The sequence below is a fragment of the Balaenoptera ricei genome, chromosome 12 (assembly GCF_028023285.1).
Source record: "Balaenoptera ricei isolate mBalRic1 chromosome 12, mBalRic1.hap2, whole genome shotgun sequence".
Classification (NCBI taxonomy): Eukaryota; Metazoa; Chordata; class Mammalia; order Artiodactyla; family Balaenopteridae; genus Balaenoptera; species Balaenoptera ricei.
The window spans coordinates 68,771,825-68,798,677 of record NC_082650.1 but is presented as its reverse complement, the minus strand read 5'-3'; the positions used below and the strand labels follow the sequence as shown (position 1 = coordinate 68,798,677).

Here is a 26,853-nt window from a genome sequence, read left to right as displayed (position 1 = left end):
CTGCTCTCCCTCACTATTTAACTTTTTTCAGCATGTCACTATCTTCTTTTTTTCCATTTTTTTTTTCGGTCATGCAGCATGTGGGATCTTAGTTCCCTGACCAGGGGTCAAACCCGTGCCCCCTGCAGGGGAAGCGAGGAGTCTTAACCACTGGACCACCAGGGAAGTCCCAGCATGTCACTATCTTGGCTCACAGATTAACTTTGGTTGCATATAATTTCTTAAAATAAGTTAACATAAATTCCATTTTTTCTTTGAATCTGTTGAAAACATTTTTTAAATAGCAAGCTTCAGACTGTATTCATTTGTTGCCATGTTTCCAAATGATTTGGTTCTTTGCTTTAAGGAGAGAGAAACCACTGGAGATCTTTAAGAGTCAGTGACACAAAGGATTTTTGTAGATTTGTGTCCACCTTCTGCCCTCTGAGGCTTAGGGTTAGGATTTCTCTGGGGGCTTCTGCAATCACCCTGCCACCCCACCGGGAGAACACCCAGGACAGCTCAGATGTGAACATCGCAGGTGTGTGGAGGATTGCAGCCCTTGACCGTTGGTGGCCCAAGTGTACAGAATCATGACTCTTCCAGCTGGCATAGGTGTTGGGGCTCCCCCAGGTTAACCTACCTCATTTACCACCAGAAAACGGGTCTAGATGGGTTATTTGGTTTTAGTTGCTTTTTCCAAGTGGCTATAAAGTCAAAGGAGGTTCTTGTTTCATTGGTTCCATTTAATTACAACTAGTATTTCCTGTTTTTAGCCAGTGCTGGAGATAGAGCCGGCCAATCTCTGGTGATTGTGGGATTGGAGCCGTGACTCCTGCTTTTAATTGTTCTGTAGAAAATGCAAAAGAGAGCAATGCCGGTGGTTTTCTCGGTTGATTCTTCTTGAAGTGTATAGTCAGTCGTTTCAGGAGTTGCTGAATGAAGTTTCATCTAACTTTAGAATTTCCACAGTTCACGCTCTGAAACCTCATTGTTAGGGACATATACTTTTTAGACATGGTTCGTTTGCTTAAAAACCACGTTTTACTTTCAGGTCCATTTACAGGCGTTAATTGGTTGTCCCTAGTAATTTTTTTTAAATTGAAGTATAGTTGATTTGCAATGTTTCAGGTGTACAGCAAAGTGATTCAGTTATACATATATATATATGTGTGTGTATATATATGTATAACTTTTTCAGATTCTTTTCCGTTATACGTTACTACAAGATATTGAATATAGTTCCCTGTGCTATACAGTAGGTCCTTGTTGTTTATCTATATTATATATAGTAGTGTGTATCTGTTAATCCCAAATCCCTAATTTATCCCTTCCCCCTGCCACCTAGTAATTTTTAAATGGAAAAGAAAAAGGAAAGCTGGGCTGCCCGTCCCCACCTGTCCGCACCCAGACTCGCAAACTGCTTCCCCAACTCGGTTATTCACGACCTCTCAGACAGAAGGAGGTGGACCCTGAGGTGCCTTAGGATTCTATAAGAAGCAAGGCCAAACTGTCTACGCACTGAGGACGGAGACATTGAGTAAATGACCAAATGGCCTTGGGTGTGGAGAGGCTCTCTTCTTAGCAGTCAACGCCATGGGGCATTTCCCACCTCAGTGGGACACCACGCTGTGTGTCCTGAGAAAGGCAGCCACATGTAGGAGCTCATGGGATTTTGTTCCAGCTGGTTAGAGGTTTTGATTGTTTTGCAAATACAAAGTTTACACCAAGAATATGGCTGACTCAACCATCTCGCTGCAAACCTCCAGGAAGACCAAAAAGGGAAATCATTAAGATTTTAGGCAAACTTTCAGCTTCCTTCTGTTACATCTAGTAGATAACATGCCAAAGAATTTGAATATAGCAACCCTCCCACGAGGAAAGAAAGGCTGTGGATGAAGACATTTATTGTACAGTGGGCGGCTAGGAGGAGGTATGATGACAAGTGCTTAGAAAGGCAGATGGCACAATAGTAACAGCTCAGATTTGAGCCAGTTCGACCTGGGTTCAAATCCGAGTGCTGCCACGTATACCTGGGTGGCTTCTGGGTGTAAACCTGCCCAGGCTTCAAGTTCTTCATCCGTAAAATGGAAAGACATCAACTGCACTTACTTCTTAGGGAGGTAAATGAGTTAATAAACAAAAAGTGTGCAACATGTAAAATGTTCCACTGTAGTCTCTCAAGGGAAAACTGTGAAGTTGTGACAGATACCACCACCATCTTGCCCTTAGAGCTTTAAGCTAACATTCTCTCATTTGCTTCTCACACCAACCCTGGGAGGTCGGCTAGGTAGGAATTAGTGCCTCCGCTTTACACCTAAGGAAACTAAGAGCCCAGGGATGTTCTCCACCGTAAAATGGAACAATTAAGAGCCCATCAGGATTGCCTCATCTCTAAATTGTAGACATGCCTTTTCAAACCAAGCCTATTTTCTTCATTTGATTGCAACTGATAGATAACAACTTTTTTAAACTGCATGAATTTTGCTTCATCCTACCAACTTCTACAAATTCTTCACTCACCCTTGTGTCCACCCAAAGCAAAGTTCAAGTGTATGTTTGCCACCTCTGAGCTTTAGTCCAGGAATTTCTTTTCTTTTTTTTTTAACATCTTCATTGGAGTATAATTGCTTTACAATGGTGTGTTAGTTTCTGCTTTATAACAAAGTGAATCAGCTATACGTATACATATATCGCCGTATCTCCTCCCTCTTGTGTCTCCCTCCCACCCTCCCTATCCCATCCCTCTAGGTGGTCACAAAGCACCGAGCTGATCTCCCTGTGCTATGCGGCTGCTTCCCACTAGCTATCTATTTTACATTTGGTAGTGTATATATGTCCATGCCACTCTCTCACTTCATCCCAGCTTACCCTTTCCCCTCCCTGTGTCCTCAAGTCCGTTCTCTACGTCTGCGTATTTATTCCTGTCCTGCCCCTAGGTTCTTCAGAACCATCTTTTTTTTTTAGATTTCATATATATGTGTTAGCATACGGTATTTGTTTTTCTCTTTCTGACTTACTTCCCTCTGTATGACAGACTCTAGGTCCATCCACCTCACTACAAATAACTCAATTTCATTTCTTTTTATGGCTTAGTAATATTCCATTGTATATATGTGCCACATCTTCTTTATCCGTTCATCTGTTGATGTAGTCCAGGGACTTCTTTTTTTTTTTTTAATAAATTTATTTATTTTATTTATTTATTTTTGGCTGCACTGGGTCTTTGTTGCTGTGCACGGGCTTTCTCTAGTTGCGGCGAGCGGGGGCTACTCTTCGTTGCGGTGCGTGGGTTTCTCATTGCAGTGGCTTCTCTTGTTGCAGAGCACAGGCTCTAGGCCCACGGGCTTCAGTAGTTGTGGCACGTGGGCTCAGTAGTTGTGGCACACGGGCTTAGTTGCTCCGCGGCATGTGGGATCTTCCCAGACCAGGGCTCGAACCCATGTCCCCTGCATTGAGGCGGATTCTTAACCACTGTGCTACCAGGGAAGCCCCCAGGGACTTCTTGATGAGCATGCCTCTGTGCTGCTAAGTCAGGCACACACTCGGGCACACACCTGCACACCTGCCAGTTTCTTTGTTTATGAGTTATAAAGTCATTATTTGTTTATTTAACTGCTTTATTTTAATTATTATAAGAGGTTTTACTTCTCCAAACTGGAAACAATCCAAATATCTATCACAGGAGAATGGATAAAGAAATCACAATTTATTCAAACAATGGGCTACTTCTCAGCAGCAAACAGGAATGAACTACAGATACATGTAACTACATGAATTCATCTCAAAAATGTTATGTAGAGTGAAAAAACTCAGACATAAAAGGGTGCCTACCTTATACTACCATTTATATGCGGTTTTAGAAATGACAGAACAAATCTAATGGTGATAGAACATTGGTTGTCAGGTCATGGGGAGGTGAACATGAAGACTGACTGGAAATGGGATACAAGGAGGCTTTATGAGGTGTCAGAAATGGTCTATCTTTTGATAGGAAGGTGGGTTAAAGGGTATATACATTAAAATTCATTGCACGGTACACTTAAGGTCTGTGCATTTTACTGCATGTAAATCATGTCCAATAAAAACTGTCAGCTGTAGGTTATGTAATAATTGTTTATTAAAAGGTAGTTTTCCAGAAATACAGATATGACTAGACATGCCAACTATTTATATGCCCATATTCATGCGGACTATTGACTAACATTCAATAGACAAGAGCAGGATAATTTGGTAGAAAACAACAGATACCTTTGTTCTTGGACAGTACGACCTTAAGGTAAGCAGTAACTTGAATCAAATGGTCCAGACTACTACTAACTTGTTTAGTGACACATTGTTATTCACAATGTTGTTTTTAAATGTAGTCTTTTTTCTTTTTTAAGAAATAAACTCCAGAGCAATAAACTCCAGCTACTTATCTCACTCTGGTATTCTTCTTATTTTCAATACATGTCTATCATATTTGCCTACTGACTCGATTTCTTAAAAATATTCAAACTCAGAAGAACCTCTCCTCTCCTCTGTGATCACATTTACATCCCTTCAGCCAGCAGGACATCTCAAAACAATGTACTATTGTTGACGACGAGGATGGGGGTAACTCAGGGCAAACCCTCCACCACTCCAGGGAAGACAACTAAGACGGTGAATCACCATGGAGGCCTTCTCCTGCCCTCTTGAATCTAGTGATCAATCTCCTCTTAGAGTGTGGGCAGGACAGGGGGCAGCCGGTGGAACTGGGGGCTTTGGGACTCCACAGTCTACCCCAAGGAGAATTGCCCAGATTTACCAACCCCATTGCTTGCCCCCCAAATCGGCAGAGAAGGAGGGAAAGCGAGAAACCCTACCCTCTCCCAAAATAAACAGTGGTGGGGACTCACTGCCCAGGTCCTATTTCCAGGCACAGAAACATTCCAAGTCTCTCTGAGCTCAGCTGTAACAGAAGCTCCTGGCATGACCACAATGCTTTAGAAAGCCCCATTTCTCTCCGCTTCACACTTGAGGTAGAACAGGAAGGGAGGGACAGGCAGGGAGGGAGAAGGCAAAGGCTAAATATTTTGTTCTCAGATATGAGCTTCCCCACAATTCTCAGCTGGTGCTGAATGGAAACCGGTGGGTGTGCTCTTGCCTAGTATGGCAGGAACTGCTCTTTCCTACACTCTATGCTTTCCCTTTCTTCCAGACTTCCCTGTTTTGGGCTAGGTATATGTCTATTCAGAATAAGTACATTTCCCAGCGTTTTTTGCAGGTGGATGTGACCAAGGGACCAAGTTCTGGCCAATGGGAAGTGTGTGGCAGCCTCCTGGAACTTTCCTTGAAAGATAGCCAGCATGCCCTTTTTCTCCTTTATCCCCTTAAGCATCCTGCTTCTCCAGTGGCAGAAATGTTGGCTAAAGCTCTTGCCACCATCTTAGATCATGAGGTCAAGGGCCACACTCTAGGGCTACACGCCGTGAGCTGGGAAGAGCCTGGGTTTTCAGTCCCTGAGGACTGCATGGAGGAGGGCTGCTATACCACGCTGGGCTGCCACTTCCAGACTTCTTTCTTCTTAAGCCCATGTTCTGTCGCTCGCAGCTGAGCCTAATTGAAACGGAGGCAGGTGACATTCAGCAAGTCATTGAAAGCAAATGCATCAACCTGGATGGTATTCAGTGACATCAGGCAAATTTTTTCAAAGGACTTCTCCTGAGGCCAGAAATATACTCTACGATGCTCAGTGAAAAGCATGATTCAGTGAAGAATCCTGAGAGGTGGGCCATCTTATTCCAACTTCAGAGAGAACCTGTGCAGTACCGAAGTCTGGGTGTTCACAGGTGTCCCAGTGGGTCAGAGGGCTGAGAGGATGAAATCTGTAGCCAAAGTGACAAGTCTCAACCCAGGTCATGTGCTATCACCAACTTCATGTAATTTGATGCATATTAACTAATTTGAATTCTATAGCCGGCAGAAGGGGCTATCTGGGCAGGCACTTTTCCTTTAAAAACTAGCTGTCTGACATGATGCCTGTTACTCAACCTCTCTGGGTCTGGCTTTTTATCTGCAAAATGAAGGGCGAGACATCCCCCTAGAAAGGTGGTCCCCAAAAGCTCCGGCTGGTCCATGATGAAGTTTTCATCTGTCCTTTTGATGAAAACGTCAGGGTAAAGAGCAAACTAGAAGGATTTTATATTCTGAGATCAGGTCTTCCTACATTTTCAGTGTGAAAATTTTTGTTGTTGGTTTAGAAATGATTGCAATTATAGATGGAAGTGTATTTGGGTTATAGGGTGGTTTTAAATGTTTTCATCTAGCAAAGTTAAAAGTTGGCAACGCTCTTCCTCCCCTTCTTCCCTCTCCTTTCCTTCTCTTCCTTCTTCCTCCTCCTCAGCCCCTTCCTTCTCCTCTCCTTTGTCTACTTCTTATTTTTCTGGGCCCAGCACTGGGCTGAGTACTTCAGACACTTTAACTCAGTCCTCACATCCATCCTAAGAGGCCAAAATTATCATCTTCTTTTTTTTCAGATGGAGAAGCTAAGACTCAGAGAGAGTAAGTAGATTACTCAAGGTCACACAGCTGGCAAAATGCATTTACTTAATCTCTAGTTTCCTGCCTGCTTATTGAACAGGAATAAGATATTGCAAAAGCTAAGAGTAAACGACATGACGTAAGTAAAGCATCTTTTTTTTCTAATTGCAAAGCTATAAAGCAATATCTTTGAAACAATTTCTCTACAAACAGGAGACTTTAAAAAATTTTCTGTAAAAAACATACATGGGGGCTTCCCTGGTGGCGCAGTGGTTGAGAGTCTGCCTGCTAATGCAGGGGACATGGGTTCGAGCCCTGGTCTGGGAAGGTCCCACATGCCGCGGAGCAACTAGGCCCGTGAGCCACAACTACTGAGCCTGCGCGTCTGGAGCCTGTGCTCTGCAACAAGAGAGGCCGCGATAGTGAGAGGCCTGCGCACCGCGATGAAGAGTAGCCCCCGCTTGCCACAACTAGAGAAAGCCCTCGCACAGAAACGAAGACCCAACATAGCCAAAAATAAATTAAATAAATAAATAAATAAATAAATAAATAAAATGAGTTACAGAAATAAGATGCCTTATTGGAGATAATCTTAAATCCCCTTGCCTTTAAAAAATATATATATATACATGTGTCCTTATGTGTAAACAGTGTAACTGTGAAGAATATCTTAGTTTGAGGAAGTTTATTGTTACATTTTTGCAATAGGTGAGGCACAACTGTCTGCTGCTTCTCCAACATCTCAATTAAAAAAAGAAAATAATCAAGGAAAACAGTGAAATTAAAATTAAACAAATGCAAAAGTCTAAGGTTTTTGGAGAGAAAAATGACCATAATCTATGTGTAGCACAGCATCTAGAGCATAGTGGGTACTTACAAACAGTAGCTTTCGTGTCGCTTCAGCAGCACATACTGTATACTAAAATCAGAACAATACAGAGGAGATTAGCATGGCCCCTGCTCAAGGATGACAAGCAAATTTGTGAACCGTTCATATTTTTTATGTATAACAAAATCACTTTGCTATATAGCAGAAACTAACACATTGTAAATCAACTATACTTCAATAGAAGAAGAAAAAGAACAACAACAAAAAAAAACAGTAGCTTTCATTAATTCCTTCTGTCAGTACTTACTGAGCATCTAACATGTGCCAAACACTGTTATGTACCCTGAGATACAGCAGCTAAGAAAATAGACAAAAACCCTGCCCACTGGAGCTGACGTTCTAGGGCTTGTTACCTCTGTGATTACATCCTCTGCTACGGCTTTCACCCACGTGCACTCTCTCTGCTCCCAGGAGGAAGGAGAGAGGTTCGTGGCCACGCTGCACTCTGCAGCTCTTCCAATGCCACGGCAGCACAGACATGAGGGAGAAGAGGTGCTCTCTGGGGGAAAAGGAAAGGTGACGGGAGGAGGACCTGGATAAAGGCTGGAGGCTAGAAGAGTCTGGCAACCGGAGGACCAGGACCTGGGGTTGGAATCTTCCTCCCAGCAGTTTGGGCAAATCTGATGTCAGAGCAGAAAAACCAAAGCTCTGCGGGTGGTGGTGCTTGCCTGTCCCTCCCACCTCCGGCCTCCATTCCACCCATGCCAGGAGGCCAGGTACCTCCTGGACTGATGGGAGGAATGTTGATAGGAGAAGATGGAAACTTCCCTTGGGCCCTTTGCGTCTCAGACCCCAGAGCTTTATAAGAGGAAAACGTAAAAAGTGAAAAGGTTTTGGGGCCAGAAGTCCCAGTTCCATTAAACTGGATTCTTGGAAGGATTAAAGGACTGGGTTCCTGTAAAAGCACCTGCTCATAGTAGGTTAAGTATCCCTGTTGGGCTGGTTTGTTTGCCCAAGATCAGGATGAACAGATCGCTGGGAAGAGGAAGGGTGGGCTTCTTTTCCTCAGTGCCCTCCCCTGCTTTCTGGCTGGGTCCACAGCCCGGCCCCCACACACTATGCTCATTCCTGCTCTCCTATCTCCCAGGGTCCTCCCCCAGAGCAGACCCTGAAGCACCCCCAGAGAGCCCCTTGTCTCCCAGGGAACCCAGTTTGCAAACTATGCAAAACTCTCCCAGAGAAATTTATTTCAGACTTTAGTACCAGCCTTTTAAAAAGAGTTAGTGTTATTAACAACAGCAACCAAAAAAAAGAGTTGTGAGTACAAGAAAACCAGGAACTCTGGGGATGGGGCTCAGGCACTGAGATTTTTTCCAACAGCTCCCCAGGTGACTAAACCAGGGCTGGGAAGCATGGATTAAGGAGAATAATCACAACATGGAGGAAGTGCGTCAGTGCACAAATGCATAAGATGCTTTGGAAACACAGGTGAGTTAAAAATAAATTAAGCCTGGGCAAGGGAGAGGATGTCAGGAAAAGTCACAAAGGGGAGGTGACATCTGAGCTCAACTTTAAATAATGAGGGAAGGTGGTCTCTAGGGCCTCCCTAGTTGAGATATGGTCTGCAGACCAGCAGCGTTGAGGTCTCCGGGACGCTTGTTAGAAACGCATAATCCTAGGTCCCCTCCCAAACCTACTGAATGAGAATCTGCATTTTAACAAGGTCTACAGGGACTTCCCTGGTGGTCCAGGGCGTAAGATTCCGCGCTCCCAATGCAGGGCGCCCAGGTTCGATCCCTGGTCGGAGAACTAGATCCTGCATGCATGCCACAACTAAGAGTCTGCATGCCGTAACTAAAGATCCCATGGGCCACAACTGAGACCTGGCACAGCCAAAATAAATTAATTAATTTTAAAAGTTTTAAAAATAAATAAGTTTATTAACAAGGTCTCCAGGTTACTAATAGGCATGTTAAAGTGTGAGATGCCTTGGGCAAAATGGACAAGGTGAAGTGCATTTGCCATCATAAACCTGGCCAGTTTACATTCATCAATGGTTTCCTACACCTTAGGTTGGTTTTTCTATTTATCTTTTAAACCCCAAACCTAATGTTCTCAAGGGTTGACCCAAATGCCATTCCATGATGACATCTGCAGGTCTGAAGGTGAGGACTGAGTGTTTTAGTCAATCCGCTAGTGGGGAAGGTATTTATACTACAGGTGTGGACAATCTCCGATGGCTATGGAGGTTGGACAGGCTGGGATGTAGGGCCCTTCTGGCACCAGATTTAGCTCTCAGTGCAGATAGGCCAGTGTACTCGCCCTCGGACACATGTTGGGCACACAGCCTTCCTTTGGGTACCATTTTAACTTGTGTCACATTTCTTAGGGATTGGTGGGGAGTTGGGGGGTGGGTAGGCCCCTCTGAATGGCTGTACATCCCACAGGCCAGCTTCCAGCCTCAAGGAGTCAACCCCGTGTCCTAGTTTAATTCCAGGTTCCATCTGGGTGCAGGGATAACTCCAGGCCGACATGTTTCAGCACAACCCAGGCCAATTTGGGTTTTATTTTCAGCCCCTTCTCTGTCCATCTAAGTAAGGAAATAAATCACTTTTCCCTGAAAATACCGTGAGAAATGAATTGTTTCATGCAAAGTCCACCTACCTGATGTGTTCACACAGTTATGGAAGGCAGCACACTTCCGTGGGTGTGTACTAGGGGAAATCCTTCCAACCTTGGCAGGATTTATGTGAGAACTGAATTAGGAACCCTACATCCCGCTCTCACCGCGGCGCCAGGCACAGAGAAGGCACTCGATACGCCATCCTTTACACAACGCAGCTGCCCACACTGTGCGGCACGCGAGATCCTAGTTCCCCAGCCAGAGTTCGAACCCTCGCCCCCTGCAGTAGCAGTTCAGAGCGTTAACCACTGGACCGCCAGGGAAGTCCCAGTGCAGTTGCTTTAATGTCTGTGCTCCCATCTTCTGTGGTGGCTGAGGCAGGTGCCACGCTCCCGCCCGGCAGTGCCCACCCCACATGTATGGGGACGGAGGACGGCACGAGTCCTCGAGACTGCTGCTTCCCAAGCTCTGTCCACAGACCTGGTAGCTGGGTTATAGACACTGTTCTTGGACCACGCCCCCCAGTTCCAATTGAAGAGTTTGGGGAACACACCATTGAGACCACAACCTTCATCAACACTAGGTATGCCATAGTGTTATTTTTAAGTCCTCCAAGTAAACAAGAGTCTAAAATTGTCTTCCATGGTATTACTATTTTTTTGGCTGCTCCACGTAGCTTATGGGATCTTAGCTCCCTGACCAGGGATGGAACCCACACCCCCTGCATTGGAAGCATGCAGTCTTAACCAACCACTGGACCACCAGGGAAGTCCGGTTTTTCATTGTAAATAGCAGTTCTCTGAACATTTTTCCTTCTACCTACATAAACCTCTTATACTGGAGAGAACAGTCCCTCTTCTTTGCCACGGAAGGCCATCTACCTGCATGATTTATCCCACCTAGCCTCTGGGCTCCATCTTGCCACATCTGTTCATAGCCCTCACCCTTCTCAATTCCTGTGGTTATTATTCGCCCCCAGCCCTACCCTCCTCCACTAGAGAGTATGCCTTCTTCCTGCATCTGTGACATACTCTCCTGGTTCTCCTTCCATTTCTCTGATCAACCCTTCTCTTCCCACCTAAATAAATACTCCCAAGCTCTTGTCTGCAGGCCTCCTCTCTTCCGCTTCTCTCCTTAGGAGTTTCACCCACCTTGATAGCTTCATTCATTGAGCACATCGGGGAGGGTAGTCCCAAATCTCTACCTCCCTCCAGCCGCAGACCAGTGTTTATAACATTTTACTTGACATCTCCACTTGCTTGCCAGACCAAACTCCTCACCTTCCACTGGAATAGCTCCTTCGCCTGGCTTCCTGGTCTCTGTCAGTGTCAGCACACAGGCGGAGGTTCTCAAACATCACTGAGCTTAACATTATTATCATTATTTTCCTGCCTCATCGGTTCCCTGAAACTCAGCAGCTTTCCATTTTCCAAATTCATGCTCTCCCTTCTGCTGAGGTTTACAAAAAGATTGAACCAAATCAAAGTGGCTTCAAAGAGTTCTGTCTAAACTTACTCACAGCCCAGAACGCTGATTATCTTTGACATACATGGCCCAGACCAGACCCGTGCAGTTTCTTCCCCAGGTTTACTCTAAGTGGGATGAACCTGGAAGGACCCTTGACACCAGGGTCGTGGAACTAGAAGGATGAGAACCCAAGACTTTTGTGCATTTGGTCGAGTGTCTGCTCACTGTCTCCTAAACACACCCAAGCTTTCCTTCTCCATGTTAATATTCCCTCCCCTCCTTTCTACTAGTTGAAATTATACCTATCCATTGCTCAGAATTTACCATAAATAACACTACTCCTCAAATGCTGTAATCTCCCCCTCCTTTGAACCATGCCCGCTACCACTGTAAGCTTCTTAACGGCTGAAAGCTGTTTCCCATGCATTTCTTTATCTGTCACCACCCCATCCCCTCACCCTGGCACAAGGCCTTGAAGACAAGTGCACAATAAATGTTGGCTCCTTATTGTCAAAGAGGTATGTCTGATCATCAGTTTTTGTATAATACCTATTTCTTTTATTCTTACATGCACATTTTTCACAATTTAATATGGGTGAAGTCAGGCTTCATCTTATAATCATTGGCTGCTATAATTTAATTAGCAGCATTTTTTCTTGCTTGGTGGTACATAAACTATGGGTGCATCTTACATCTGATAGTGTCTTAGATTCAGTGAAATAATGTATCATTCAAGCATCCCTGATAACAATTATGTTTACTCCTCTATCTTCCTGTCTCTAAGGTGAATCGTTCAGTTCTCAAAATTTCCTTAGTTCCTGTTCTCTACTCCTACTGTTGTCTCCTTTTCACCTCATTTAATTTTCTACTTTTCTCAAGTAGAGTCAGATTATCACACTGCAGTAAAGCTGTGCTAAATCTGATGGTGTCATTGGTTCACGGTCCCACATGATAAAATGCTATTTACAATTCTACATGTTTGCTACAGAATGAACTCCAGTTCACTGTATAAGCTAGTTAAAATACATCTTTATTTTTTTTTTAAAGTGTGATCAGGCCACCATGTTATATGAGCCTCAATTTATGAAGACAATGTAGTCAGAAGCAGAGCAGTATTGGAATTAAATAAGACAACCAAAGCAATAGGATATATTTAACGACAATGTATCAATAATTATCATTCTTTGAGCAGCATTGTGGCCTAGGAGAGTCTCTAGAGAGTAAAAGTTTCTAAACATGTCCAGGTGCCCTGTACCATCCAATTTCCTTGTTTACGTACCTTCATTCTTCATTTGTCCTTGAAGCTGGGAGAGCCGCTGGTCTTGGGCCAGGCAACTCCGTGGAGGGGAAGCTGTCCTCATCAGCACTGGGAGGGGCGGGGGACCTGCTGTGACCCCTAGTGTTGCAGACAAAGCTGGTCTCTCACCTCTTCCTGCAACCTAGGATCCAGCCAAAACAGATGACTTGCCCCTCAAACTATACTCTGCAATCCCAAACTTTCCCGCCTCTCTCATGCCTTTGCTCAGGCCGATCCTTCCATCTGCAGCAGCACTGTCTAACAGGACTTGCTGTGATTGCGGAAATGTTCTCTAGATCTGCACTATCGAATACAGTAGTCGCTGGCTGCATGTGGCTATTGAGTAGAGCACTTGAAATGTGGCTCGCACAACGTGGCAAGAACTGAGTTTTTAATTTTATTTAACTTTAATTAACTTAAATTTAAATAAATACATAGCCAGTGGCTACCATATCGGACCGCACATATCTAGCATGTACTTTCTACATGTGCACCTAGCATGAACATTTCTTCTCCAAATCCCCAACCTTCGAGGAGCGGCTCAGAAGCTGTTTTCTCCACGAGATCCAGTCTTCCACTGGAAATCATTCTTTCCTTCCTTAGAATTCCCATTACACGTTGAACCATCTTTGTTGCGCTTAATACTTTTTAACTTACACGTAATCGTATACCATATCCTTGACCAGTCCTTTTTCTGAGAGCTATACAAGAATAAGACGATCTCTTACTCTTAATGTGGACCCTACTATATCTAGTGCAGGGATTTTTTTAATGTTTGCTGCATGAATATACTAGAAGCAGAGTAATTCACATTAACAATGAGGAATTGACAATGATTGCTGTGCAGTAAAGGATTAACCTTGACAAAAGAAAGGTTTGGGCCTTGGCCTCTAGCTCCTGGGAGGTAACTTCTAAACCCCTGGGCTGTCCTGCCTGATTGGAGGGTCTTTGTTCACCTGGGGGCCTACGGCCATGCCGGATGGTCTAAGCTAACAATGTGATTTATGATGGGGTTTCAGGCTGAGATTGATCAGCTCAGCCTCTGAAGGAACTGGAGACTAAGGTCAGCCATATAGGCAGTCAGCTGTATCCAGATGGCCAGCCCCCAATAAAAACTCTTCACTTTGATGGGTTTGGGTGGTTTCCCTGGCTGGCAATACTCAATGCATGTTGTCACACATTGCTGAGAAAAATAAGCGCTGGCACAGGGCAGGTATTCAATATTTAATGAATGGTTGAATGGATGTATGAATGAATGATGTCCCTTAATAGCAAAATCATGCGAGTTGCCAGACTCACCCAGGTCAAATCATTTCCTGTCTGGGATCTGAGTTTTTTTTCTTTCCTAGATAGGCACTTAATCCAGTGTAGGGTTTACAGATTTTTTTATTCCTATTTTGAATCTTAATTTCCTGTCTCCTATCCAGAATGCCCCTAAACTTGCCCTTCATTTTTCCCTTCCCTTTACAACTGAATCCTAGGCTTCATAAGGGTCTCAGAACATTCATCTGGGAGGCATTTGAGTCTTTTTTTATTGGAGGGAGGCTCTCATGAACCTGTTCACACACGAGAACAGAAGAAGACAGTCCCAGAGCGGCAAGAAGTGGGACACAACACAGCATGAATGATGAGCAAGCCCATGAGGCCTGGGGGAGGGCAGCTGGAGGGCTCCTGGGCTCCTCCGGGAGCCAGGATGCTGCTCGAGGTGGTCCAAGAGCTGCTGCTCTGTGAGGGGACACGCTCAGCAGGTCCACGTGTGGGCGGCCAGCCAGACACCAGAGATGTCCGTGCCCTTCCCCAGGCATAGCCTCAGAGCCCCTAGGCAAACACTGACCAATAAATTAAGTTGAAAAATATGTAGGAAGCTGGGAATATCAACCGGGAGTATTTGTCGATGGCGTGGGTGTTCTGGAAGATGCGAAGACCCACCTGGCCCTTCAGAAGCCCCTTCTTCCTGGAGGAGTTGGATTCACTGCTCAGGGCCAGGTGGGCCACTATTTTGTCTTGCCTTTCTTCTTCTGTCAGAATATGGCTTCTCGGGTACCCGGCCAGGCTGTTGGCCTCAGACTCACTGCAGCTTCCACCCAGCATCATGGTTCTTGAGTGGAGCATTCCACACATGCATGGGAACTGTGGGCAGCAAACACAAGGGGAGATGTCAGGCATGTTTAGGCCTGTGAGAGGCCCAGAGGAGGCTGCCTGGGCCGAGAGTAAAGCCCATGGCTTCTCAGAACCACAGAAAAGGCAGAACTAGAAGCATCTCCAGAGATCACTTTGTCCAACGATTCTCTATCCTGGCTGTGTACTGGAGTCACCTTGGGAGCTCTTTAAACTGGCCATGCCCAGGCTCCACTCTAGACGAATTAATGTACGGCTCCCAGGTGATTCTACTATGCAGCCAGGATCCAGAACCACTGATTTAGTCCAAATGCCCTCCATTGCAGAAGCAAAAACTAAGACCAAGAGAGGCTATACAATTCTCCTGGGATCAGACAGTTAGTGTCAGATTCAGGACTTTAAACACACCTCTTCTGGTTCCAGCCGTGGACCTCCACCACTGCGTGCATGAATCAAAAGATGATTAGGTAGGAGAGTGTCCTTATTCTAAAGAGTTCCACTTAAGGGTAAAGGGTCATGGTACCTATCAGGTATTTTTATTTTTATTTTTTTATTTATATATTTTTTCTTGGATAATCCTCCAAGTTTTTTTAAAAATTGAAGTATAATTGATTTACAGTGTTGCATAATTTCAGGTGTACAACAAAGTGATTCAGATATATATATATAGAAAGAGAGAGATATACACATATACATAAAATGTTTTTTCAGATTCTTCTCCATTATAGGTTATAACAAGATAGTTCCCTGCACTATACAGTAGGTTCTTGTTGTTTGTCTCTTTTATATATAGTAGTGTGTACCTGTTAACCCCAAACTCCTAATTTATCCCCCTCCCCCCTTTCCCCTGTCATGTATTTTTTAATGGTTCAGCTGCACCAACAAAAGTATGTTTATATGAGAAAAAGCTCACACAAAAATGGCAAAATGTCAACAGTGTTGGATGGAGGGGCAGGGTGTATGAATGTATATTATCCTATTTTTTCAACCATTTCTGTGAGTATGAAAATGTTTATAAGAAATTATAAGGTGGAGGGAAGGGAATGGTCTTGTTTAACTCCTCCCCAGCAAAGCTGGCACCGGTTAACGGCTGGTTCATGAACCCATATTTGTTGGATGAAGGCTTTGCTATGTTTTTTTTTTTTTAAATCTATTTTATTTATTTATTTATTTTTGGCTGCTTTGGGTCTTCGTTGCTGCGCGCGGGCTTTCTCTAGTTGCGGTGAGCGGCAAGTGAGGGCTACTCTTCGTTGCAGTGCTCGGGCTTCTCATTGCAGTGGCTTCTCTTGTTGTGGAGCACAGGTTCTAGGCACGTAGCGTTCATTAGTTGCGGTACGCCAGCTCAGTAGTTGTGGCGCACGGGCTTAGCTGCTCTGCGGCATGTGGGATCTTCCCGGACCAGGGCTCGAACCCGTGTCCCCTGCATTGGCAGGCGGATTCTTAACCACTGCGCCACCAGGGAAGCCCCGAGGCTTTGGCATGTTTTGAATGACTCTATACAGGAAAGTCCAATGGATTATAAATCAAAAGTATTTAAATATAATCCAAAGGTATTTGATGATAATCAATGTACAGATTATTGAAAATTTAAACAAGGATTCACATACCCAAGTAAAAAAGGTTTGTGTTTGGCTGATGCTGGCCAAAGGTATGACGCCTGCCTGATCCAGCCAACTGACCTTGGGTTTATTCTCAACCTGTTGGCCTTAATATGTTTCTAACCTGGCTCTCAGCCCTGTGGTGCCTCTGTTTTTCCATCTGGGAAAGTGAAATAATGACATTTCACACATTTCCTCCTATTGTCATGGATCTTGAAATACTCAGATGGATACCAGGAAGCTTTAGAATGCAAAAATAGATGAATGATTTTATGTCAAATCAGAATAACTTGAAGTATTTTTACACTTGAAGAAATCTGTGGTTTGGAGAGCTATTTTTTTAATCAGGCATGATTGTTTCATTGTTATTTCTATGTCTTGTCCCATCAGCAACAATAATTAAGTAGCACATTAATACATTCCTAGAATAATTAACTCATAGATTTTAAGGATAAAAGGTCAGTGAGAGGTCATCTATTCAATTCTTTGCATTTAGCTAAAATCACATCCAAACTTTGGTAAAATTGTGAGATATTGTTATATCACTGGGGACTTCTTTTTTGTAAGACATGGGTCTTCTTTTTCCTTGCTCTAAACTGAAATTCTTTCTGCTAAAATAAAAACAGACATTTAAGATTTTGAGTTAGAATCAGGAAATGCCCCAAATTATGGAAAATCTCTATTTCCCACATCAGCTCATTTCTAAGAAAAATTAAGTGGCACGTGGCGCACTGGGTCTGGATGATCAGCCGAAGAATTCAAGCACATATAGGGGAGCAGAACTATACTCTGCCTGCCGGTTTCAACCCAAAGCAGCGCGGGTCCCCTTTTGAACCATGGTGAACCTAGCAGGCTTCAGTCAACTTTGCCCTCTGCAGAGCAGAAGTCAAAACTCAGGGAGCATCAGAATTGCCTGGGAGCTTGTCAGCAAGGCCAATTCCAGGGTGCCATCTCTGGAGATTCTGAGCCCGTAGGTCTGGGGTCCAGCCCTTAATCTTCATCTTTAATAGGCTGAGAAGGTGAATCCAGGCCAGGTGCTCCTGGGCTCCCACTTTGGGACCCTCAGCTCCACTGGGGGCCATGTTAACGTTGTGAACAGTGGTTTCTCTGTGGGGCAGCGGGAGAGAGATTTCGTGTCCTCCCACCGGTCTGCCTCCCCAGCAGCCGCAGCTTCTCAGCCTTTCAACCGCGTGCTTGACAACAGTGGAGAACAAGCCCTCACTTCCCGGCTGTCTGTTCCCATAGACATGGAGCTAGACTTGGAGCCCAAAGGGCTGTCCACGGATGATTTCCTCATTGCTCTTTAGCCAGCATCGTATCATCACTGGCAAACACCGGACCCATTATATGGCAACAGGTTAATGATCTGCCTGAGTACAAGTTATGTGCTGTTAATGGTTCATGGGCGCATATCTGTCGGATGAAGGCTTTGTTATTTTTTGAACAGCTCTACACAAGGAAAGCCTAACAGATTACAAATCAAAAGTGTTTAAGTATATTCTAAAGGCATTTGATAATGATCAATGCACAGATTATCAAAATTTGAGGGAATTCCCCGGTGGTCCACGGGTTAGGACTCGGCACTTTCATTGCCAAGGGCCTGGGTTCGATCCCTGGTTGGGGAACTAAGATCCCACCAGCTGGGGGAAAAAAAAAAAAAAAAAATTGAACAAATCCTCAGATGCTGAAGCAATAGTATTTTGAAGACAATTTAAAATATAAACTCTTAAACAATCTAGCATATTTGAAGACAATTGGAAAAATTTAACAGGTATAATGTGGGCATTAAAAAGCTATTTTTAAAAAGGCAACAGGTCCCCTTTCCTAAAATTTAAAGCTCCCTTTGCTAAGGAGCTCCCAGCCAGCTAGACACACATAAATGTGAATTTTCACGTCCCCTGATCTCTACACCTTTTAGGTAAACACCCATTTTGATCAGTACAATGACTAGCAAGGATTTGGTAACAAGTTGGCATTTTATTTCTTAATGTGATTAATAAGAGTCCGCATATGAATAGAATAGATTTTCCCTCTCTGCCCAGGTGCATTGCCCTGAATTCCCCATTTGCATTCCGTCCCATAGTAGACTTTACTATAGTGCAGTATCGTATAGATAGCATAGTATTTCCAATGAGTCTAAAGGCTAAGGTTGTGTGGCTGAATTTTCACTGGGCCAGACCACTGATAAATACAGGAGTTTTTTATGCTAGAACTTTCCTCTTGTCTGTTCACAGGACGTAGAGACATTTTCCCTAGACAGGTTCAGTAATGATAGTGATAATTTATGTGCATCTAGAACCACACAGTTTCAAAACAACTCTCATATACATTTTTGTAAGGGTATTGTGACCCTTACAACAACCCTGGGAGGAAGGTGGGGTGAGGGTTCTGTTATACTTTTTTTTAACAGATGAGGAAACTGAGGCCCAACATAAATGGCAGAGTTGGGCCCAAGAACCCAAGTCTTCCTAGTCTTTGTCCAAAGACTTTCTACTTTCTGGGATCCTTTGTGATGGAAGCTAGGATATTCTAAAACGGATCCTCCTCCTTTTGCACAAACATCTCCCTTTTCTCCATGAAAGCTCCCTCCCGCTATTCTCATCCAACCAGCAGCATGGGCTCCAACAAGGAAACGAATGAAACTTCTCTCACCTTCTCCTGCGGCTTCCGCTCCAGCACGGTGGTCAGGTAGTTGACGGCCGCGTACTCCAGCACCGAGAGGAACACGAACACGAAGCTGACCCAGAGGTAGATGTCCACGGCCTTGATGTAGGACACGCGGGGCATGGAGGCGTTCACACCCGTGATGATGGTGGACATGGTCAGCACCGTGGTGATCCCTGCAGCATCCAGCTTTAGTTCAGCCACTGACAAGGGTACACAGCTGCCCTCACATTTCACTAAGTCCCTTTTTTTTCAACTAGTAACCCTTTTATACTGATTTTTGTAGTATGTTTCTTCCAAGGTCTTATGATGCTTAAAGAGATTTTATGTATAATAGTGTGTATATGTCCATCCCAATCTCCCAATTTACCCCTCCCCCTCTGGTAACTATAAGGTCGTTTTCTACATCTGTAACTCTATTTCTGTTTTGTAAATAAGTTCACTAAGGCCCATTTTACATTTGCTCTCTCTTACACCTAACAGGAAGTGGCCAGGGCACGTTTCCACCGCATCGCGGTGTGAGGATCTGCAGGGATCTGCTCCCGCGCAGCCCACCTGTTCTCCTCCCAGCCAACTGCCCGTCCCCTGTCACTCTGAGCCACTTGGGAGCCTGGGTTTCTGCAATGTGGTTGCTCAGATCAGCAGAGCTTCCCGAAGGATCTGCTCAGATGTGGACTTTAAAACAGTGGCTATGAAAATCAACTCTACTTCAATAAAAAACAATAAAAATTAAAAAGCAGGGGCTACAGGACCCCTCTCAAGGAACCTTCCCAAACGTCAAGGAAAGAACACATCCTCCCTCATCTGAGTCCAGGAAGACGGTGGAAATTCCTGGAAGCCTGTCATACAGGTTTCTTCTTCACTGTGCCTTGCTGGTCAAACCCTCACATGTCTCAGTGCCCAAGCTGATTGTGTCCAAATCTCAATGACGAATTGCAAATGTTTACTCTGGCATTTAGGGTCTGAGAAGGACTAAACCACAGCTCCAGGGAGTACAGCCCTCTCCTTCCCAGAAATCATGAAATATGGGCCTCACTCCCAAACTGTCAGTCTGTCTAAATAAGGCCAACAAAGTTTTTGTATTTGCAGAGTAAGTTTGGGCATTTGTCGAATTGTCTTATTTATCAAAGTACTGAGCTCTGATACTGCCAGTGGTGGAAGTCTACACCCCAAGTAGGTGCTATCCTTCTGAAATGATTCGAGCAGAGCTGATGCGGTTTGAGCTCCCTGTGGTTTTCACAGTGTAGTCTGGGAAACTGAGGGCAGTATGTGAATGGAAAGCAAGAAGCAGGAGGAAAGTTTGCTCCTTCTGACTCTGACAGCCCATCGGTTAAGGACCCTGAATGATGATTTTACTTCTCCTTTACATAGTGATTGATTGAAAAAAATAAATAAATAACCACCCTATCACACCTTATCAAATGCTTTTACCCAGGGAAACTCTGGCGGGCACAGCTCTGTGGTCGATCCAGAAGGACACCCAGGACAGCATGACCATCAGGGTGGCGGGAAAGTAGGTCTGCAGCAAGAAGAAGAAGATGTGGCGACACAACGTGAAGTTAATGTAGAGACGGTTGTACCAGCCTGGGGGACACAGGAAGAAGCCAGTGAGGTTCCATCGCAGAGGCAAAACCAAACTCCTTCCCCGGGGGCCCTTCTTCCCCTGTCATCACACTCATCTTCAGCAGAAAGTTAAAAGTTAATGATCCAAGGGACTTCCCTGGCAGTCCAGTGGTTAAGAATCTGCCTTCCAATGCAGGGGACGCGGGTTTGATCCCTGGTCAGGGAACTAAGATCCCACATGCTGCGGGGCAACTAAGCCTGCGTGCCGCAGCTACTGAGCTCACACACCACAACTAGAGAGCCCATGCACCACAACTACTGAGCCTACATGCTCTGGAGCCTAGGCACCACTACCAGAGAGAAGCCTGCGCACCACAACGAAGAGCCCGCACGCCGCAGCAAAAAGATCCCGTGTGCCACAACTAAGATCCGGCACAGCCAAAAATAAATTAAAAAGAAAAAAGAGTTAATGATCCAAAAAAAAAAAAAAAATAGGGAATTCCCTGGCGGTCCCGTGGTTAGGACTCCTTGCTCTCACTGCTGCGGCCCGGGGTCAAACCCTGATCGGGGAACTAAGATCCCACAAGCCTCACAGTGCGGCCAAAAAGAAAAAAGTTAATGATTGGTTGGCTTAGTATAATACATTTCCTTTCTAAAATCTAATCTCTCTGAGTCTCAGTTTTCTCATCTGTAAACTGGGTATACTACGATCTACACCACAGATCTGTTGGGTAGAAATTAGTTAATTCATATAAAGCACTCAAAACAGTGACACATAGTAAAAGTTATACCGGGAACTCTTAAAAATGGTTTTAGAAAGAGAGTTGATTTGAACTTGCCAAGAACAGATGAGAAAAGAAAATTGTGTGGCAATGCACATCAGAGCAAAAGAGAAGAAAGGGATGGGGTGAGCACCATGGGCATAAAGGGAAAGCAGGTGTGGGCTGTCCTGACACCAAGGCAACCTTGGCTGGGACTCGCTCTTCTCCAGTGTTTGATGTTGCAAACAGAAGGGTGGGGCTGGGGGCAGGCGAACGGGGAGATGGTGGCCATGCAGAGGCAGACGGTAGCCCAAAAGCTTCCCACAGCCAGGCCTAGGCTTCTCAGCACTGGGACAAAGGAAGTGAGAAGTCCTCCAGGGTCCCGTGGCTGCTGCAGAGCTGTGTATTGCAGCTCTATATTGCAGAGCTGTGTAGCATATAAAGGTAGGTTGAAGTCCTAAATCCCACCACCTGCGAATGTGACTTTATTGAGAAATCAGGTCTCTGTACATGTAATCAAAGTAAGACGAGGTCATATTGAGTTACGGTGGCCCATAATCCAGTGACTGGTGTCCTTAAAGAAGAGGGAAGTTTGGACATAGATGCACAGAGACACACCATGGGAAGACCAGAGTCACAGGGAGAATGCCACGTGACAACAGAGGCAGAGGTTAGAGTGATGCCATAACCACCAGGAGCTAGCAAGAGGCAAGGAAGGAGTCCTCCCCAGAGCCTTCAGAAGGAGCATGGCGCTCAGGCTTCTGGCCTCCAGCACTGTGAGTGAACACATTTCTATCGTTTCAAGCACCCAGTTTGTGGTACTCTGGTAGGACGGCTCTAGGAAACTAACACAAGGGCTGATGTTGAGATTCAAGAAGAGCGGACAAATGGATCCTCTCAAAACTTCAAACATGGCCCCAAAGTCCAAGAAGAGGTCACACTACGTATAAGAAATGAATCTATAGCTCTGAATATAGGTAATAAATACATAGGTAAATCCAGTAATAAATACATAAATAAACAGGTAATAAATACATTTCCCCATATCGTTAAGTCAAACGAATCAGGTTACAGAATAGCGTGTACACTCTGACCCTACTTTTGTAAAATTACATAATTAAAGCAGGATGTCTGCAAGGGTGTTTGCTGAATTGTTCAGAATGACTACCTCTGACCATGGAATTTCAGAGGGCAGCAACTTTTAAAGCCTCTGCTTTTAAGTGCTGTTTATGTCTTGTTGGACTGGGCATTATTAGAATAATGAAAAGTTATTTTCATTGGAAGGGGAAAAAGTTAACACTGAAAAAGAATTCTAATGTGTTTTCTTCCCCATTTGAATCCGACCGCGGCAGAAGTTAGCTACCCGTGCTGCTGTAGAAGGCCAGTCTGGAAGTGGTGTGGAATTTCTGAATCAGAAACTGAGACAGGGAGATCTTCTCATCTGTTTTCAGGGATTCATCCCCATTCTTCCAGTACAGCATCAGATCTTCATCTGTATATGCATCTTTGGGAAGAGGAAAATAAGTTAATTTCACTCCTTTTCTTCTGAGGCAGGAGCAACAGGGCCATCCTACCTCAGCCAGGGATTAAATAGGTCTTATCCCTGGCAGGCAGTACTCAGTCTCATAGTTACTAAAATGGCACCGAGAGGGGATAAGGCAAAGATTTGCCATTACGAATACAGACACTTACAGCTTTCCAGCTCCAAAGAACAGGTCTGGGAGTCCAGGGGAAAGTGGCTGAAATCCATGTTGCACATGGCGGTGACTGTAATCCTAGAACCCAAAAAACCATGTTGGCTCGTGCAGTGAGTTACTGGCTCATATACCCGCCCAGAGTAAGGAGGACAAAGACACGACCAAGGGCAGCTGCCTCTTCATGTCTACTGCAGAAGCTCGGAAACCCAGGACTCTTTTTTTTTTTTTTTTGCCGCGCGGTGCAGCGTGCGGGAACTTAGCGCCCTGATCAGGGATCGAACCCGTGCCGCCAGCATTGGGAGCACTGAGTCTTAACCACTGGACTGCCAGGGAAGTCCCTCTAAGTTAACTTTTAGAGTTTTGTCTTCTGTAGATGATGGTATTTGCTCTGCCCGGATCCCAGCTCCTGAGGCTGCCGGCTGTGCATGGCCCACGCCTGTACCCTTCTCTGGGCATTGCCCGCGTCCAGAGACTCGTCTTCCCCAGAGATGCCCGGAGGTTATGCCCTGCCTCCCCAGGCCCGACTCAAGGCTATTAGCACTGAATTCTGGCGAACTGTACAAGGTGTGGGATGAGACCGTGTAATCACTCAAGTCAGCCCAGAAGCCAATCTGCAGTAGCATCTAATAAACAGTAGCTATCGTTATTTTCCTAATGTTTATTACCAATAAACTAGAATCATAGGCTCTCAGGGGTGGAGGGTACATAGAAGGTCACCATCTCCCTCAGATCATTCAGGTTCAATTAGTCTCCTAACCTAACCTTAAGATCCCCGATGACAGGGAAGTCAGCACCTACTACGGTGGTCATTTCGTCTTTAGAGAGTTCTAACTATCATCAGAAGGTTCAGACCCTCCCATGTAACCCACAGACCCAAACACAGTGACAAACTCTTCGGGGCCAAAGGGACAGACCACACATATACATTTTTTTTTTTTTAAAAGAGGGGTTTTTTGGTGGTGGTTTTTAAACCAAGAGTTGACTAGCTAATTCATTCCACAAATGCTGTTTTCTCACCTACTGTGAAAAGCACAGTTTAGCTCTGACGATACAGTGGTAAATCAGTCAAACGATCCCTGGCGTTGTCCACGCATATTAGGATGCCATTGGACACAGAGGCCATGACCCCGTGGACAGTTACCTCAGGCTGTACAGCACCTGCCCGTCCGGGAACACCCTCAGCATGATGTTGTCCGTGGTGGTGTCGTGGATGAATGACCTTTTGGAGTGAACAAAGAAGACGTCGGGGACCCAGATCTTCTTCACCAGCCGGCCGTCGAAGGTCATGCTCTTGTTGCTGGTGCTGGGGAAGACCAGCCGCTCGTCCTTCCAGTAATGCCGCAGGTAGAGGGTCATGGTGAAGTCCTGTGGGAGTGGGGGGGAGACCAGATGGCTTACAAAGCTCTCTTCCTGACAGCCGACCCTCCGTCCACCACTGTGACGGACACCTCAGGCTCAGCCTCCAGAGTTGAAGGAAACAGTTCTGCAGCCCTGCGGGACGACGGCCAAGGCAATGGCGCTGCTGCCACAGGAAAGAGAATGGCTCATGTTTGTGTCTCATGAGGTTGGAGCCCAAGAGACAGCACAGCCCCTCCTCCTTCAGGCTTTGCAAAGGAAAATGGCAGCTCTGATGCCCACCGCCTGCCCTGGGGCCAGCAGGGCTGGATTCCCACAAAGCCCTGCACTCTCACCTAGACCTTTGCACGCATGGCTCCTTACCTATTGCCTAACCATTCAATTCAACTTAGCAGACACTTCCGGAAACCTGGACAGTCAAGTGTCCCATTTTGCCTTTTTTTTTTTTTTTTTTTTGTGGCCACACTGCGTGGCATGCGGGATCTTAGTTCCCTGACCAGGGCTCAAACCTGTGCCCCCTGCAGTGGAAGCCCGGAGTCTTAACCACTGGACCGCCAGGGAAGTCCCAAGTGTCCAATTTTGGAGGGTTTCTACCATTAGGCTTGTAGTATCTTTAAAGGCAGAATTGTTTCCTGCCCACCACTGAATCTCCAGACCCTAGTTTAGTGCCTGGCAAGGCACAATACTGGATGCTCAATAAATATCTGCAGAATGGAAAAATGGGGGGAAATGAATGAATGAGGAGATGGGCAGCTGCATGTCTAGTATAATTTCAGCCAGAAAGCTTATCCTGTTAAAAAGTGTCTCCTCGTCTGCATAGCTGGTGCCTGAAACCAAGAGTGTAGCCCTTACACCGTAGCCAGAGCTAATACATGAACGCCAATGAATAAATAACTACCCAAAGGAGCCTGTTCCAGGAGCAGGTTGAAGGAAGGCTGGAAGGAAGCATTTGGTGGCCCACGTCTGCTCTGCCAACCACACTCAGGCTCCTCCTGCCTGTCCCGGAGGCCCGCCCGTGGAGGGGAGCACCGCCCCACTGGCCCACCTCTCCAGCCCCTCTCTTCCCCGTTTTGTCCGCCACCCTTTCAGTTTGCAAACTCCCTGTTTTTCTGCCTCAGAGACCTCGTACGCGCTCTTGCTTGGCCCTCCCTACAGCTGTCAGGCCTCAGCTGAAACGAGGCTTCTTCAAAGACGCTCCGGTGCCCGCCTGAGCCTGCTGGGCGCTGCCAAGGAGTGAGCGGAGAAGCCGTGCTCCCGGCGGGCGCTGGCGCGCAGAGACCTGCAGAACTTGAAGGGGAACACGTCCGCCTCCCGCGCTCCTCCAAGTGTGGCGGGTCCGGCCCCTCACACCGCTAAAGGGGCGCGTTCAGAACGTAGAGGGCTGGGCCTCACTCCCAGAGACCGAATCAGGAAGTCTGGGGCGGGGCCTGGGATCTGCATTTAACACCCCGCCCCGGGCCCACAAGTTATTTTTACCCGTGAAGCTGCAGAAGCCAGGCTCTGGATTTTACTAAACCTGGGCCAAACTCCAAGTCCCGGTTTCATCCGCTCCAGCTCTGGCCCCGCCCCCAGACGCAGCCTGCCCCAGCGTGGCCCCACCCACCGCAGGCCCCCAAGGGACCTCGGCCACAGCAGCCCGCCCCGGCGCTGCCTGCGGAGCGCGCCTCGTACCATGTCCACCTCCGAGATGCTGTCCAGGCTCTCTAGCTGCACGTCCACGCCCACCGGGATGGCAGGGCCTGCAAAGAGGCAAAGACGGCTGGTTAAGGCGCCTTCCTCTCTAGCACTGCGCGAGCAGACAGCCCCTACCCCCTTCCCAGGGGAGCCTGAGCGGAGCAGGGGTGAGGCAGTGCTTCAGATTCCATGAGGGTTTTCTTGCTACTTCCTGGCAGGTTGGGTGCCTGAGCTTTCTCCATGAGGGCGGGGACTGTGTCTACCTTAAGTGCCTTTCCTGGGCCAACATGGGTGTTTAATCCATGCTTGTTGCATGAGTGGAGGAGCTGGATTATGTATGTTTATGCTTCCATAAAATGTTTTTTTAGATTTTAATATTAAAAAAAGTCTTAAACGGGGAAAACAAAAAAACCTGTGTCTGTCAAGCATATTAATGAATGCTGTTCCATTCACAGGCAAAAAAATGTCTCTGAGAGCATCAGGTGGCATCTGGGCGGGGCCTTCTGAGAGGAAGGCATTGTCTGGAGGCCAGCCCACTGTACCTGGGTCCCCTGGGCCCTGGACAGGGAGTGCAGGACTAGGGCCTGCCGACCCACCGTGGTCTGAGCTGGGAGAAGCTTAGGGTGGCAGGGGGTGTCTGGGTCTCAGGGAATGAGGACTGGGAGGGCCGGGGACTTTGGCTGAGGGCAGGGGAGGAGGATCAGAGATCCTGACAGGCTC

At 46.0% G+C, this 26,853-nt stretch overlaps 1 protein-coding gene and 1 pseudogene across 3 annotated transcripts; one reads left to right on the top strand and one right to left on the bottom strand.

Moving 5' to 3' along the window:
• Positions 1-7,387: 7,387 nt before the first annotated feature.
• On the top strand, positions 7,388-7,488 carry LOC132376486 (U6 spliceosomal RNA; annotated as a pseudogene).
• Positions 7,489-12,461: 4,973 nt separating this feature from the next.
• GABRR2 (gamma-aminobutyric acid type A receptor subunit rho2) lies at positions 12,462-25,785 on the bottom strand. 3 transcript variants are annotated; one of them, XM_059941597.1, is made up of 8 exons: positions 25,582-25,785; positions 24,245-24,468; positions 23,099-23,181; positions 22,770-22,910; positions 20,514-20,666; positions 19,071-19,258; positions 14,632-14,832; positions 12,462-12,844 (listed from the first exon to the last, which is right to left on the bottom strand). In XM_059941597.1, the coding sequence occupies exons 2-8, from the start codon at positions 24,457-24,459 to the stop codon at positions 12,677-12,679; spliced, it is 1,149 nt and encodes a 382-aa protein (XP_059797580.1). In that variant the 5' UTR covers positions 24,460-24,468; positions 25,582-25,785; the 3' UTR covers positions 12,462-12,676. The 3 variants fall into 3 exon arrangements, with proteins under 3 accessions (XP_059797580.1, XP_059797581.1, XP_059797582.1); XM_059941598.1 differs by lacking the exon at positions 12,462-12,844 and having other exon boundaries at positions 13,531-14,832; XM_059941599.1 differs by lacking the exons at positions 12,462-12,844; positions 14,632-14,832 and adding an exon at positions 17,975-18,058.
• Between the last annotated feature and the right edge of the window lie 1,068 nt (positions 25,786-26,853).

Excerpts from the sequence above, each read along its gene's own strand:
- GABRR2 (XM_059941597.1), bottom strand. The coding sequence starts at position 24,459 with ATGACCCTCTACCTGCGGCATTACTGGAAGGACGAGCGGCTGGTCTTC. Across the intron at positions 23,182-24,244 it reads CAGGTGCTGTACAGCCTGAG|GATTACAGTCACCGCCATGT; the intron begins GTAACTGTCCAC and ends TTTGGGTTCTAG. Across the intron at positions 20,667-22,769 it reads GGCCTTCTACAGCAGCACGG|GCTGGTACAACCGTCTCTAC; the intron begins GTAGCTAACTTC and ends TGTGTCCCCCAG.